This window comes from Salmo salar, chromosome ssa07 (assembly GCF_905237065.1).
Source record: "Salmo salar chromosome ssa07, Ssal_v3.1, whole genome shotgun sequence".
Taxonomy (NCBI): domain Eukaryota; kingdom Metazoa; phylum Chordata; class Actinopteri; order Salmoniformes; family Salmonidae; genus Salmo; species Salmo salar.
In genome coordinates this window covers 45,520,661-45,537,064 of record NC_059448.1, presented here as the reverse complement: position 1 = coordinate 45,537,064, position 16,404 = coordinate 45,520,661, and the positions used below count along the sequence as shown (strand labels likewise).

General features: G+C 38.9%; 1 protein-coding gene across 1 annotated transcript; it reads right to left on the bottom strand.

Annotated features, from left to right (window-relative positions):
• Positions 1 to 6,208: 6,208 nt before the first annotated feature.
• On the bottom strand, positions 6,209 to 8,308 carry LOC106609459 (uncharacterized). Its single transcript, XM_014208323.2, has 5 exons — positions 8,053 to 8,308; positions 7,773 to 7,811; positions 7,250 to 7,498; positions 6,799 to 7,053; positions 6,209 to 6,573 (listed from the first exon to the last, which is right to left on the bottom strand). The coding sequence occupies exons 1-5, from the start codon at positions 8,105 to 8,107 to the stop codon at positions 6,305 to 6,307; spliced, it is 867 nt and encodes a 288-aa protein (XP_014063798.2). The 5' UTR covers positions 8,108 to 8,308; the 3' UTR covers positions 6,209 to 6,304.
• Positions 8,309 to 16,404: the final 8,096 nt, after the last annotated feature.

Genomic DNA, 16,404 nt, shown 5'->3' with positions numbered 1-16,404 from the left:
CTGTCCAGGAGTTGGCGGATGCTTTAGTCCAGGTCTGGGAGGAGATCCCTCAGGAGACCATCCGCCACCTCATCAGGAGCATTTGAAATTATTTATACTTTTACTTTTGATACTAAAGTATATTTGAGCAAATACATTTACTTTCGATGCTTAAGCATATTAAAACCTGATGTATAAGTAGTATTTTCCCGGGATACTTTCCCTTTTTCTTGAGTCTTTTTCTATTAACGTAACTTTACTTTTACTCAAGTATGAAAATTGAGTTATTTTTCCACCACTGTCCTTGAGGCAAATTTGTTCAGTGTAAGGAAAGACACCTACATACAAAGTTTCAAGTCTCTAAATCAAACGGGGTGGTGGATATGAGGGTTTAAATGGGACCACTTTTAACAGCACCACCTATAGGCCAACATAGCTCCAGTGTGTCAAATTAGAAAAAAGTTACCAATCTATGCTTGAAATATTTGAAGATGTAAAAGTAAAATTAAATCTAAGAATAACAATAGGTAGCTTCACTGTGAACCCCTAATAAGGAAACTATTAAGAATTGGGTGTGTGACATCACTCTGAGCTCTTACCAAAATACAGGACATGATAGTTTCTCTCACCTCGGATTTGAACCAGTAGTAACCACTTACTTCAATTACATTTAACTCAAAATTAAAAGACTAATCCAACATTGCCGCATCCCAATAACATTTTTGCTGAGCAGGTCTTGCTAGCTAGCTACAGTGTCTGGGGGAATCATCTAACCCAAGGTCGTCAACCTTTTCATGCCCAGGGACCAGGCAAACCGGCGACCAAGGAAACCCCATCATCTGTTAGCAAAAATATGTTTTCTTGTAAACCAGCTCAACTAGCTAGCAAAATGCTAATTTGCGACACTAGCTCATTAGCTAGACTGCTTCTCGACTCGGGAGCTCATGGGGGCTTCAGAAGCCAGCGGGTTAGATCAGGGGTATTCAACCTGGGGTGCTGCATCGGTGTCTGCTAAAATAGAAAAATATCCAACTCTCTTATCCAGAGCGACTTACAAATTGGTGCATTCACCTTATGATATCCAGTGGAACTTATTTCAAATGATTTTTATTTTACTTTATTTCTGAACAAATTACACTAATTGGGAGCTAATTAAACTCACTGGAATATCTGACAGCTTTAATATTACAGATAGGTTGTGGCTTCCATCAATGTAATTGTCTGCATCCTTTCCAATCCCCCATAAATATATTTTTTGTAAATATACAGTGTATATAATCATATATAATCATATATATATATATATATATATATGTTTTTTTTGTTTGTTTTTTCCTTTGTTATTTTCCCCTAACCCTACCACCCCTCCCCTAATTGGAGTAAACTAATGGACAACAACACTTAGGCTACTACTTCCAGCGTTTACATTTTACAGACACAGTATCTTTTACAATAGTTATATTTTGTTTGTTTTTAGTCCCAACCTTCAGCTCCACTCCACCCCTCCGATCTATTTCTGAACAGTTTTGATTTCTATTTGGCATATATTTTTTAACTGTGCTGTGATGTTTCACAAAAGTTCAGAATCTTTCTATTCTCATAGTTTATACAGATTGTAAATTAAAGATAAACATTTTTGCTAAGATTATTATTATATTATTGATCGATTGACTATGACTTTTTAAATCACCCAGCAGTTCTATTTGCAGAGTTAGCTACCGGTAAATGTTGCAATTCTTCAGCCATTCCTGAACCTGCAACCGAAACAAGCTACAGTACTGTACATATGGACAGTAACAAAACAAATGATCTAATAATTCTGTCTCTTTGCAGCAAAATCTGCAGAGCTGGGATGATTGTATCCCCTATCTATATAACATTCTATTGAATTTGTTTACATGACCCATCAACTTACCCATGTGTGTCAGGGTAAGCCTCATATTTTACAAAATATTTTTTTGTTCTGGAATTTGTCTTTCAGCAGAAAGACCAGAGTGAACACTTTGTGAGAGATTGCTGGCGTGATGAAGGACAGCACTGTGACAGGGGTAGACCAATTATTTATATATTCAGTAAATTCCATTCATTCCTATGGAGGACTGCTCCTACTGGGGAGTGCCAATATGGCCGACCGATGGCTTCATAGCCTCTCAATGGTCAATACGTAGCATCAGCAATCCAGGGTTTATAGAAATCATTGTGCTCAATATCCCACAGCTGGTTGGACCGGAGGATGGTACAGTGCAGTACAGTGCTGGTGGAAAGCAGTGGTGTAAAGTACTTAAGTAAAAATACTTTAAAGTACTACTTAAGTAGTTTTTGGGGGTATCTGTACTTTACTTTACTATTCATATTTTTGACAACTTTTACTTTTACTTTTACTTCACTACATTCCTAATGAAAATTATGTTATCTTAACTCCATACATTTTCCCTGACACCCAAAAGTCCTTGTTACATTTTCAATGCTTAGCAAGACAGAAAATGGTCAAATTTGCACACTTATCAAGAGAACATCCCTGGTCATCCCTACTGCCTCTGATCTGGCGGACTCACTAAACACAAATGCTTTGTTTTTAAATTATTTCTGAGTGTTGGAGTGTGACCCTGGCTATCCAATAAAAGAACATGAAAATTGTGCCGTCTGGTTTGCTTAATATAAGGACATTTTAATTATTCATACTTTTACTTTTACTTTTGATGCTTAAGTATATTTTATCAACTACATTTTCTTTTGATACTTAAGTATATTTAAAACCAAATACTTTTAGACTTTTAGTCAAGTAGTATTTTACTGGGTGACTTTCACTTTTACTTGAGTCATTTTCTATTAAGGTATCTTTACTTTTACTCAAATATGAGAATTTAGTACTTTTTCCACCACTGGTGGAAAGTTAGGATTGGCAACAACAACTGACTCCATACTTCAGGCCGATGCCACAGACCAAGCAGGACCAGTCATTTTCATTGTCATTGCATTGTATGAGCTTATTCATATCAGATTAACTTCACTTTTTCAACATTTTGTTGTGTTACAAAGTGAGATTAAAATTGATTTAACTGTACTTTTTTTGTCAACGATCTACACAAAATACTCTATAATGTCAAAGTCGGGAAGAAATTCTACATTTGCAAATAAAATATGAAAATAAAACACTTATATCTTGATTAGATAAGTATTCAATACAATAGAATCACCTTTGGCAGCGATTACAGCTGTGAGTCTTTCTGGGTAAATCTCTAAGAGCTTTCCACACCTGGACTGTGCAACAAAATTCTTCAAGCTCTGTCAAATTTGTTGTTGATCATTGCTAGACAACCATTTTTAGGTCTTGCCATAGATTTTCAAGCAGATTTAACTCAGAATATTCAATGTCTTCTTGGTAAGCAACTCTTGTTTAGTTTTGTTTTAGGTTATTGCCTTGCTGAAAGGTGAATTCATCTCCCAGTGTCTGGTGGAAAGCAGACTGAACCAGGTTTTCCTCTAGGATTTTGCCTGTGCTTAGCTCCATTCCATGATTTTATTTAGCTGCAAAAACTCCACAGTCCTTGACGATTACATGCATACCCATAACATGATGCAGCCACCACTATGTTTGAAAATATGGAGAGTGGTACTCAGTAATGTGCTGTATTGGATTTGACCTGACAGATCCGTTTCGGATCGAAACATTGTCAATAAAGCGGTGAATTGGGAGCTTCAACAGTGTGTGGGCCGTCTTGTTCTTTACTTGTATTGGATTTGCCCCAGGACAAAAAAGTGAATTGCAGTATTACTGTAGTGCCTTGTTGCAAACAGGATGCATGTTTTGGAATATTTTTTATTTTGTACAGGCTTCCTTCTTTTCACTCTTTCAATTAGGTTAGTTTTGTTAATTACAATGTTGTTGATCCATCCTCAGTTTTCTCTTATCACAGCCATTCAACTCTGTAACTGTTTTAACGTCACCATTGGCCTCATGGTGAAATCCCTGAGTGGTTTCCCTCCTCTCCATCAACTGAGTTAGGAAGGTCACGTATCTTTGTAGTCACTGGGTGTATTGATACACCATCCAAAGTGTAATTAATAACTTCACCATGCTCAAAGGTATATTCAATGCCTGCTTTTTTATTCATTTATACCCATCTACCAATAGGTGCCCTTCTGTACAAGGCGTTGAAAAACCTTTGTGGTCTTTGTGGTTGAATCTGTGTTTGAAATGCTCTCCTGAGGGATCTTACAGATAATTGTATTTGTGAGGTAGTCATTCAAAAAGTCATGTTAAACAATTTTGTGACTTGTTAACCTGTTGGGTCTAGGGGGCAGCATTTGCACGTCTGGATAAAAAAAATGTACCCGATTTAATCTGGTTACTAATCCTACCCAGTAACTAGAATATGCATATACTTATTATATATGGATAGAAAACACTCTAAAGTTTCTAAAACTGTTTGAATGGTGTCTGTGAGTATAACAGAACTCATTTGGCAGGCAAAACCCTGAGACATTTTCTGACAGGAAGTGGATACCTGATGTGTTGTATTGACTTTAAACCTATCCCATTGAAAAACACAGGGGCTTAGGAATATTTTGGCACTTCCTATTGCTTCCACTAGATGTCACCAGCCTTTACAAAGTGTTTTGAGTCTTCTGGAGGGAGATCTGACCGAACAAGAGCCATGGAACGATGATGTCCCATTAGACACCTGGCGCGAGTTCATGTTGGGTACCCTCGTTCCAATACGTTATAAAAGAGTATGCATTCGTCCACCTTGAATATTATTCATGTTCTGGTTAAAAAAGGCCCTAATGATTTATGCTATACAACGTTTGACATGTTTGAACGAACGGAAATATATTTTTTCTCCTCGTTCATGACGAGAAGTCCGGCTGGCTTACATCATGTGCTAACGAGACGGAGATTTTTGGACATAAATGATGAGCTTTTTTGAACAAAACTACATTCGTTATGGACCTGTGATACCTGGAAGTGACATCTGATGAAGAGAATCAAAGGTAATGGATTATTTACATAGTATTTTCGATTTTAGATCTCCCCAACATGACGTCTAGTCTGTATCGCAACGCGTATTTTTCTGGGCGCAGTGCTCAGATTATTGCAAAGTGTGATTTCCAAGAGATGTAAATCTATAATTCTTTAAATGACAATATAATATTTTACCAATGTTTTCTAATTTTAATTATTTAATTTGTGACGCTGACTTGACTGCCGGTTATTGGAGGGAAACGATTTCCTCAACATCAATGCCATAGTAAAACGCTGTTTTTGGATATAAATATGAACTTGATAGAACTAAAAATGCATGCATTGTCTAACATAATGTCCTAGGAGTGTCATCTGATGGAGATTGTAAAAGGTTAGTGCATCATTTTAGCTGGTTTTATGGTTTTGGTGACCCTGTCTTTGACTTGACAAAACATTACACACAACTCTTGTAAATGTACTGTCCTAACATACTCTAAATTTATGCTTTCGCCGTAAAACCTTTTTGAAATCGTAAAACGTGGTTAGATTAAGGAGATGTTTATCTTTCAAATGGTGTAAAATAGTTGTATTTTTGAAAAATTTGAATTTTGACATTTATTTGGATTCAAATTTGCCGCTCTTGAAATGCACCTGCTGTTGATGGAGTGCACCACGGGTGGCACGCTAGCGTCCCACCTAGCCCCAAGAGGTTTTAAGCACATTTTTACTCCTGAACTTATTTAGGCTTGCCATAACAAAGGGTTTGAATACTTATTGACTCAAGACATCTAATCTTTTCATTTTTAAATAATTAGTTAAAAAAAAATACAAATAACCATAATTCCACATTGACATTATTGGGTAGTGTGTAGGCCAGTGACAAAACAATGTAAATGTATAACATTTTAAATTCTGACTAACACAACAAAATGTGGAAAAAGTCAAGGGGTGTGAATACTTTCTGAAGGCACTGTAGCTGGTATGCAAGGTTATAATGTCTTGTCTATTTTCAGTCTATTTTCCTGTTTTACAGCTTTAATGCTTTGGAGCCTGGTGTTGTTGTCAGCAAGGAGTGTTCGTACTCAATCGGGACCCGGTTTCAGCTGCTGTCCAATGCTGACGCTTCCTCCCAGAGATGGTCTGGTTGTACAAACACAACCTGGACACAGCTTGACAAGCATATTGTTTTGAGAGGATCTTTTTTTTGTCATTGTCTGTCACACGCACAAAAACATTCCAAAAGGAACACAAAAAACCATGATATTAGGACAAATAATGTTTATGACAGCATCATAAAGACCATATACATCAGTTAAAGATTTAGTCTCCTAAAATTAAGGTAGTTGCTAAAACGTATAATCATGAGATTTCTGTTGTACCTTCCACTCGTACGGTCTTGGTGACCACCTCAAAATGAGTTGAGATCGTATTCTGAGCGTGGCACATAATCTTCTCTGGCTTCACATGTTGCTCGACCGTCATCTCCATCTCACTGCCATGGACAGTGTGACCATCAATGGTCCAGTGGTAGTCACAAGCGGGAGTGCATTTGGCAATGCACTGAAACATGGACTTGAAGCCGACTGCAACAGATTCTGGGCCTATGATGTGGACCTCTGATGGACCAGCTGGTAGGAGACAAAAATTAAAGGAAGAAACTGGTTCAAATATAATTTCCACCAAAACCCCAACATCACTCTTGAATCATCAAATATACACTATATACTATGTAAGGGAACGTGTGTATATTGATAGATGAAGCTATTGATGTGGAGATGGACAATTGCATTACACTAACAACAAGAGGGAAACTACAATTGTTAGAGGAAACTCTAAATCTCCCAATAACCTACATGTCACAGGTATTTTCCTGGTTGCCATGGCATAGAACCCAGACACACTGTTGATGGCCTTGCAGTTCAGGGTAACAGATGTGGCCAACTCTTCGGGAGTTACGATAATCTCGTTCCCCTGTCCCCCGAGCCATCGGCCTTTTATCTTCCAGGTGTAGTTGCAGGAGGGACGGCAGTCGGCGTTACATTGGAAGCGTTGAGGGGCCCCTGGGGTCATCAGGGCAGGGCCTGTGATCGATACGTTTGTTGGTCCAGCTAAATGGAGGAGCACATACACATTTAGATAATAGTCTAGATCCTACAACCAATGTAAATAACGTGAGCAAAATCATTTAATTTAGCACTAATCATGTAATCCAGACATCTTGTGAGTAAATTACAACACATTGAATTATCAATCCATTCCTAATATCAGGTGAAGTGGCATAAAAACCAACAACCACCCACACACCTAAAACCTGGAGTATCTTTGATACTGTAGAGGACCTCCCAGAGTCATCATTCCTTGCAGTGCATGTAAGGTTTAGGGACTCCTCCCATTGGCGAGCTGTGAACAATAGCTTGTTGCCCTGCCAAATCTGCCCGTAGATACTCATTCTGTAGCTGCAGGAGGGAGAGCACTGGGCGGCACAGTCAAAGCTGCGTGGCACGCCCACTTTAACAAAGTCAGGTCCCACTATGGTTAGTTCCAAGGGACCATCTGAAAATTACAGTGCACAATCAGGCAATGTAGGCCTACCGGTTTTAGAATGAAGGATTTATTTGATACAGGGTGTAAATGTATTCTTGTAACAGTTATACATTACTTCAACGATAATCCAACAAAAGGCCTTCACTTCTGTAGTTAGCTGATAGGTGATAGTACTACCCTACTACCACAGTCATTATTCAAAGTACCCAACATTCCCATCAATGCAGCGATGTGTTCCATCCTGTATAATTTGGCTGGCTATTATGTGATGTGGTTTACTTACTGGTACTGCCACTCCCTCCATCAGTGGTAAAAGCTGATCCTGGAAGTTCATTAAAATAGCCACAGTCTATCATCAACACATTATAATGTTTTTCACTATTTTCACCCAAACAAAAGCTGGACCTCTGTAGACATTGAAGGTATATATAATTACAAAGCTTAACAGGAAGTGTCCAGACCTACTGACTGATATCAAACCGACTTTTGCATCCTCAAAAATAAATGTTCACAAAATATTATCATAAAACAATGTTGTTATATATTTTTTTAAATCATATTACCTGCTAGGTACACTAGCAGCAGAAGCAGAATGAGCAGGGTGTGTGTATCCTTCATTGTCTCGCAGCGATGGAGTGAATTGAATGGACACCAGGAAATTTGGGACTGTTACAGAGTCAAGTAGTAGAGTGAGAAGGTAAACAAACACATCTTATCAGAGAGAACAGACTGGGAGCAAACCTGCCCTGCCCATTTAAACCTGCCCATTTAAAATACATTATTTCTGTAGTGACCATTAAATAGGGTGCAACAGAACTGGCAGCTTTTACTGTGAACTAACATGTAGAGGGCAATGTACTGAGGTATAAAATTGGTGGTCTCCAACTCTCTTTCCCTGGTCCTTGAGAGCTGAAGTCAATTAATTCACTATTTGTAATAGACAGAACCAATTGGAGGAAAGATTAGAGACCATATGTGTAGAACATGAGTGTATGACAAATATAGGAGTGTCAAGAACTTGGTTTCAGGGCATGGCTTTTACCAGAATCTCTTATCGAAAGTCAAATAGAGTGCAATGATGTCATACCTTTTGTTATTTTAATGTAATTACATTTGACCTCAAAGTTGTGTATGAAACATACTTTTACTTTAGCTTTATGAAGCAGACTGAACCACTTCGATTTTCCTTTCGGATTTTGCCTGTGCTTGGGTCAATTCCGTTTATTTTTATCCTGAAAAACTCCCCAGTCTGTAACGATTACAAGCATACCTATAACATGATGCAGCCACCAGTGGTACTCTGTAATTGTATTGGATTTGCCCCAACCATAACACCTTGTATTCAGGACCAAAAGTGAATTGCTTTGCCACATTTATTGCAGTTTTGGAAATTTGTATTCTGTACAGGCTTCCTTCTTTTCACTCTGCCAATTAGGTTAGTTTTGTGGAGTGACTATAATGTTGTTGATCCATCCTTAGTTTTCTCCTACCACAGCCACTAAACTCTATAACTGTTTTAAAGTCACCATTGGGCTCATGGTGAAATCCCTGAACGGTTTACTTCCACTCCGGCAACTAGCTTAGGAAGGACGCCTGTATCTTTGTAGTGACTGGGTGTATTGATACACCATCCAAAATGTAATCAAGGGTATATTCAAGGGTATATTCAAATCTACTAAGGGATGTGAATACTTATGTAAATTAGATATTTCTGTTTTTCCTTTTTTATAGATTTTTGTTATTTTTATAAACATAATTCCACTATGGGATATTGTGTGTAGTTAGTTTGGTGAGAAAAAAAATATATTAATAAATTTTGAATTCAGTCTGTAACACAACAAAATGTGGAATAATGAGACCGTTGGTGTCACGGATTCCCCCGGTACTGCTGCTCATTCCATTCACCAGCTCCGGAGGTCTACGTCACTGGCCTTCTAGGTGTCACTGAACTGGATCATCACCCCCAACCCCGGACTGTCTTGTCTCATTACGCACACCTGGTTCCCATTCCCCCTGATAGTATGTGCATATATGTGCCCTCTGTTACCCATTTTCCTTGTCGATCATTGTCCTATGTCCATTGGTCTTGTGAGTACCTGTGCTCTGTTTTATTCCGTTTTTGGTGCTACGTATATTTTTGTGCACTTGTTATTTTTTTAACCTTTATTTAACTAGGCAAGTCAGTTAAGAACAAATTATTATTTACAATGATGGCCTACCCCAGCCAAACCCAGACGACGCTGGGCCAATTGTGCGGCACCCTATGGAACTCCCAATCACAGCCGGATGTGATGCAGCCTGGATTTAAAGCAGGGACTGCTGTGACACCTCTTGCACTGAGATGCAGTGCCTTAGACCACTGCGCCACTCAGGTTTCATCCCGTGAATTATATTAGAGGTTTACACCTCTCTCTTATGTTTTGGGTCGAGAATTTAAAAACCCTATTACATATTCCTGCACCTGTCTCCCATCCTTATGCAACGTGACACTTGGCACCGGTGGCTTTGTAGGTGAATGCCTCAACCCAGTAGTGTACTTCAGTTGACCCAGGGTGTAATATGGAAGTCAAAGGTACAAATCCCAAGGACAGCACAGCACAGCACAGCAGTAAAACCTCCATCTGAAAAGGGACAGAAAATAAATCCATATTAATGTTGGTTAATTGACTATTTTCTCCCTTCATTCAACATTTATTTTGGCAGTTAAGTACTGGAGAGTGGCTAAATCTGTCTTTGCAGTAACATGAGGGCACTGATCTTGTTGGTAGTTGATCAGGATTCTCAGACATTTGTAACTGAGGATAATAATGAAAATGAGTAAAGAAGGTAATGTTTCTTAGGCCTCATCTGACTTATTACAATGTAAATTGTTCCTCAGCCTTGCTCAAATTGAAATTTGTGTTCCTAAGAAATTCACTAAATGCCTGAATCTGAATGTGATTATTCTAAATACTGAAAAAGAAGAGGCCCACCTCCTGTGCTCGTGGTGGTTACTGTGGTAACTGAAACAAAACAATATCAGATGGTATAAGTCATCAAACATCACTATAAAACAAAAGGTATGGCTGATACTGATTTAAGCATCTCTTCAGCACAACAGTTACAATTGGGGCAAAATAATGTTTTCCATAACACATGAAACACACATATTTCCTACCAGTCACCCCTTTTACCTTATTAACTACATAGATTTGGAAGGACAAAAACGGTGCATCAAAGTCATTATCCCACCCTGCAACTCTATATCCTGCTGGGAAAGACCAATTTGTTGGCACCAGAGCTCTGTTCCAAAATTCACACCATCATACTACTTAGAATGCATGTCAAATGAATTTGTTCATTCTAAGTGGTCTGCTAGTATGGACATTGGAACATAACCATTGGGAATGTTATCCATACACTACAGGAAATGGATTGAGATGACTGCTCTTACCTGTCATAAGGATAAGAAGCAGAGAGATGTGAAGCCTGATGAAGGGATTCTCTATGTTTGGCCCTCTGCAGGGAATGTTGTCTCCTCAGACAAGGGATGGTATTTTCTACCCTTACATTAGGTAATAATCACATATGTGATTAAATCTACTTACCCAATCATCTGATAGATCAGATATCTCTGGTAAAAGGCAAGAAGGCATAGCTACATACCTGTGACAACATTTTGAAGAATGCGAAGTAGCATCTGTTGTATAATAAACATTGCATGAGCCATCTTATCAAGCCAGTAACTTACCACACAAAGTGGCACACTTTTTTGTTGTTGATTCCGTCTATGCAAACTTTCTGAAGTTTAAGCCATTCTACATGACTGTAATAAACATTAAATGTACAATGATAAAATAATCTACCCAGTGCACATACAGTATTTTATTGTCAATTGAAAATATGAACTATGAAATCGAATGTTTTCTGTCACCTCAAAAACAATAGAACAATATTTCAGGGTGCATTCTATATGATCTGCATATTCAAATAGCACTTAATGTAAGATAATACAGTTGAAAGCGGAAGTTTACATACACTTAGGTTGGAGTCATTAAAACTTGTTTTTCAACCACTCCACAAATTTCTTGTTAACAAACTATAGTTTTGGCAAGTCGGTTAGGACATCTACTTTGTGCATGACACAAGTAATTTTTCCAACAATTGTTTACAGAAAGATTATTTCACTTAAAATTCACTGTACCACAATTCCAGTCGGTCAGAAGTTCACATACACTAAGTTGACTGTGCCTTTAAACAGCTTGGAAATTTCCAGAAAATTATGTCATGGCTTTAGAAGCTTCTGATAGGCTAATTGACATTTTGAGTCAATTGGAGGTGTACCTGTGGATGTATTTCAAGGCCTACCTTCAAACTCAGTGCCTCTTTGCTTGACATCATGGGAAAATCATAAGAAATCAGCCAAGACCTCAGAAAGAAAATTGTAGACCTCCACATGTCTGGTTCATCCTTGGGAGCAATTTTCAAACGGGTACCACGTTAATCTGTACAAACAATAGTATGCAAGTGTAAACACCATGGGACCACACAGCTGTCATACCACTCAGGAGGAGACGCGTTCTGTCTCCTAGAGATGAACGTACTTTGGTGCGAAAAGTGCAAATCAATCCCAGAACATCAGCAAAGGACCTTGTGAAGATGCTGGAGGAAACAGGTACAAAAGTATCTATATCAACAGTAAAACGAGTCCTATATCGACATAACCTGAAAGGCCGCTCAGCAAGGAAGAAGCCACTGCCACAAAACCACCACAAAAAAAGCCAGACTGCGATTTGCAGCTGCACATGGGGACAAAGATCGTACTTTTAGGAGAAATGTCCTCTGGTCTGATGAAACAAAAATATAACTGTTTGGCCATAATGACCATCATTATGTTTGGAGGGAAAAGGAGGAGGCTTGCAAGCCGAAGAACACCATCCCAACCGTGAAGCACGGGGGTGGCAGCATCATGTTGTGGGGATGTTTTGCTGCAGGAGGGACTGGTGCACTTCACAAAATAGATGGCATCATGAGGGAGGAAAATGATGTGGATATATTGAAGCAACATCTCAAGACATCATTACATTTACATTTGCATTTACGTTATTTAGCAGACGCTCTTATCCAGAGTAACTTACAAAAAACATCAGTCAGGAAGTTAAAGCTTGGTCGCAAATGGGTCTTTCAAGTGGACAATGACCCCAAGCATACTTCCAAAGTTGTGGCAAAATGGCTTAAGGACAACAAAGTCAAGGTATTGGAGTTGCCATCACAAAGCCCTGACCTCAATCCTATAGAAAATGTGTGGGCAGCACTGAAAAAGCATATGCGAGCAAGGAGGCCTACAAACCTGTCTCAGTTACACCAGCTCTGTCAGGAGGAATGGGCCAAAATTCACCCAACTTATTGTGGGAAGCTTGTGGAAGGCTACCCGAAACGTTTGACCCAAGTTAAACAATTTCAAGGCAATGCTACCAAATACTAATTGAGTGTATGTAAACTTCTGACCCACTTTGAATGTGATGAAAGAAATAAAATCTGAAATAAATCATTATCTTCTTCATTTTCTTAAAATAAAGTGGTGATCCTAACTGACCTAAAACAGGGAATTTTTACTAGGATTAAATGTCAGGAAAATGGAAAAACTGAGTTTAAATGTATTTGGCTAAGGTGTATGTAAACTTCCAACAGCAACTGTATATCTAGTGGTCAATGAATTACATTCCTTAAGATACTGTCGTGTCTTTGGCTATGCCGGATTAAGTGATATGACATGCTAACCTATAAAATCCTTTCTCTGTAATTAATATTACCTGATTAAGTTAATCATGTAAATGTAATTAACTAGAAAGTCGGGGCACCACGGAAGAACGTTTATAGAGCCGTTATCTTCCGAATAAACTCTTAAAATACTTAGTCATATTTTACATCGATAGCAGTCAATATTAACCCTTATCTTATTTTCAGTCTCATAATGAAAGTTGTAAATTCTTGGCTATCTTCACGAACCCTGGCTAACAAGTTGAATCAGCAATACAAAATTGGGTTTAATTATTTATTTACTAAATACCTAAACTAATCACACAGAATTACAAATACACCGAATACAAATGATGTCATACATGATGGCTGGTTACACAAAGGAAAGGGGGTTGGGCTTGAATGAAAGAGCGGGAAGATTTAGGAACAAAGAAACAGCAGCTATGCTATCGTAAATACATTATCTTATGCATTCTAAATTACCGCCCATTTGGAAAAGGAAAATGCAATAAATATTTACTCTGAGCTGCGCTTCGGTAGATTGGTCGTAGATGCTGGCCGGGTTGGCCAACAGATCTTCCTGTCCTCGGAAGAATGTCTCTGGTGTTAAATTGGATACGTGGTGGTATCTTCGTCCGTCTGTTAGACTGGATCCGTCGTCCGTCCTTTCCTAGCCCACGTCTACAGCGGCCGCTGCTAACTCAACGGCTAGGAAGTATCACTTCTGTAGTGAATAAGCTCAAAGTTCATACCATTCGCCACCAAAGCTCACGCCGAGGTTGGCTTAGTTCTGTACTTGACATGTGTGTCCTTCTAACGTAGAGGCTGCAGACCTCACATACTGGAACATGTGGTTATCTTTTCATCAAAGGCTTATATAGTTGAGAGGGGGAAGGATGTGTTTCATCGTTTATAACCCCTGTCTCTTCACAGGGGTGGGCCACTGATCAAGCAGGGCACTTTCCTTATGAAAACCCAATTCTCTCATTTGGAAGCTAAAGTTACATTTAATCTCCTAACAAACAATTTCAATATCAAACATTTCAATTGCATAACAATTCCAAGTTTCTCTGATAACTAGAGGGTGTATTCTTTCTCAGGTACAGTTTATGTCGTCCTGTCATCAGTCATAATGTCTCAGATGACAACCGAACTGACATCCATACTCATTACGTTCCCAAGCATATTTCCAACTGGTTTTATTACCAAAATATGGTTGCTTTTCCCCATTTGTTTGATGTTCCCAGACTCTCTATATTTAACACAGGCTATTCAAGTCCTTCAGTAGGGTCAGAAAGAGAGGGGAAGGGAGAAAGGTATTTATGGGGGGGTCATAAACCTTACCCACAGGCCAACGTCATGACAATACATTTGACATTTTAGCAGACACTCTAATCCAGAGCGACTTACATCTCATACATTTTTTTCTCCGTACTGGTCCCCCATGGGAATTGAACCCACAACCCTGACGTTGCAAACACCCATGCTCTACCAGCTGAGCCACACAGGACAGATAAACACTACTTGTTAAATATCACAGAGCTATATTGTTTGTGTCTTAACAAACAAATCATTCCAGTTTGGATTAACCTCTATGGGCAAGGCGGGACGAATTCGTCCCACCTACGTAACAGCCACCTGAATTCAGTGGCGCGATTTTTGAATCGTTTGAAATACTATTACTTCAATTTCTCAAACATATGACTATTTTACAGCTATTTAAAGACAAGACTCTCCTTAATCTAACCACACTGTCCGATTTCAAAAAGGCTTTACAACGAAAGCAAAACATTAGATTATGTCAGGAGAGTGCCCAGCCAGAAATAATCAGACACCCATTTTTCAAGCTAGCATATAATGTCACAAAAACCCAAACCACAGCTAAATGCAGCACTAACCTTTTATGATCTTCATCAGATGACACACCTAGGACATTATGTTATACAATACATGCATGTCTGTTCAATCAAGTTCATATTTATATCAAAAAACAGCTTTTTACATTAGCATGTGACGTTCAGAAAAAGCATACCCCCGCAAACTTCCGGGGAATTTACTAACAGTTTGCTAAATTACTCACGATAAACGTTCACAAAAAGCATAACAATTATTTTAAGAATTATAGATACATTACTCCTCTATGCACTCGATATGTCCGATTTTAAAATAGCTTTTCGGATGAAGCACATTTTGCAATATTCTAAGTACATAGCCCAGCCATCACGGCTAGCTATTTAGACACCCGGCAAGATTAGCCTTCACCAAAATCCTATTTCCTATAAGAAAAATGTTCTTACCTTTCCTGTTCTTCGTCAGAATGCACTCCCAGGACTTCTACTTCAATAACAAATGTAGGTTTGGTACCAAATAATCCATCGTTATATCCAAATATCCTCTGTTTTGTTCGATGCGTTCTAGACACTATACGAATGGTAAATAACGGTCGTGCGCATGGCGCATGGCGTGACAAAAAATGTCTAAATATTCCATTACCGTACTTCGAAGCATGTCAACCGCTGTTTAAAACCAATTTTTATGCCATTTATCTCGTAGAAAAGCGATAATATTCCGACCGGGAATCTGCAATAAGCTAAACAGCCGAATGAAATTTCTCCACGGGGGCGAATCGTGCACGCGCCTCATTCAATGGTCCTCTGATCGGCCACTTGGATAAGGCGATAATCTGCCTCGTCATCGTTCAGGTTTTTCCCGGGTTCTGAGAGCCTATTGGAGCCCTGGGAATTGTCACGTTACAGCTAAGATCCTTACTCTTCAATAAACAGATGCAAGACGCACGACTCCTTGTCAGACAGGCCACTTCCTGCATGAAACCTTGTCATGGGCACATATTTTTCCAAAATTCTCAATACTGCCCCCTAGCCCAAACAGGTTAAAATGCAACGGCTGTTTGGCGTACTGATCGGCTGGCATTAGGATCATGCGGAGAATCGCACAGAGAGAAGCTGCTAGAATGTGCCCTTGAGAGATATTCCAGGGTGCATTCTCAGAACATGCGCAGATCAGCTGGCAGGCATATTCACAGTCATTTTCAACCTCTCCTTGTCCCAATCTGTAATCCTTAAAATGACTACCATCATTCCTGTTCCCAAGAAATCTAAGGCTTCATGCCACAATGACTACCGCCCTGTAGCACTCACATCTGTAATCATGAAGCG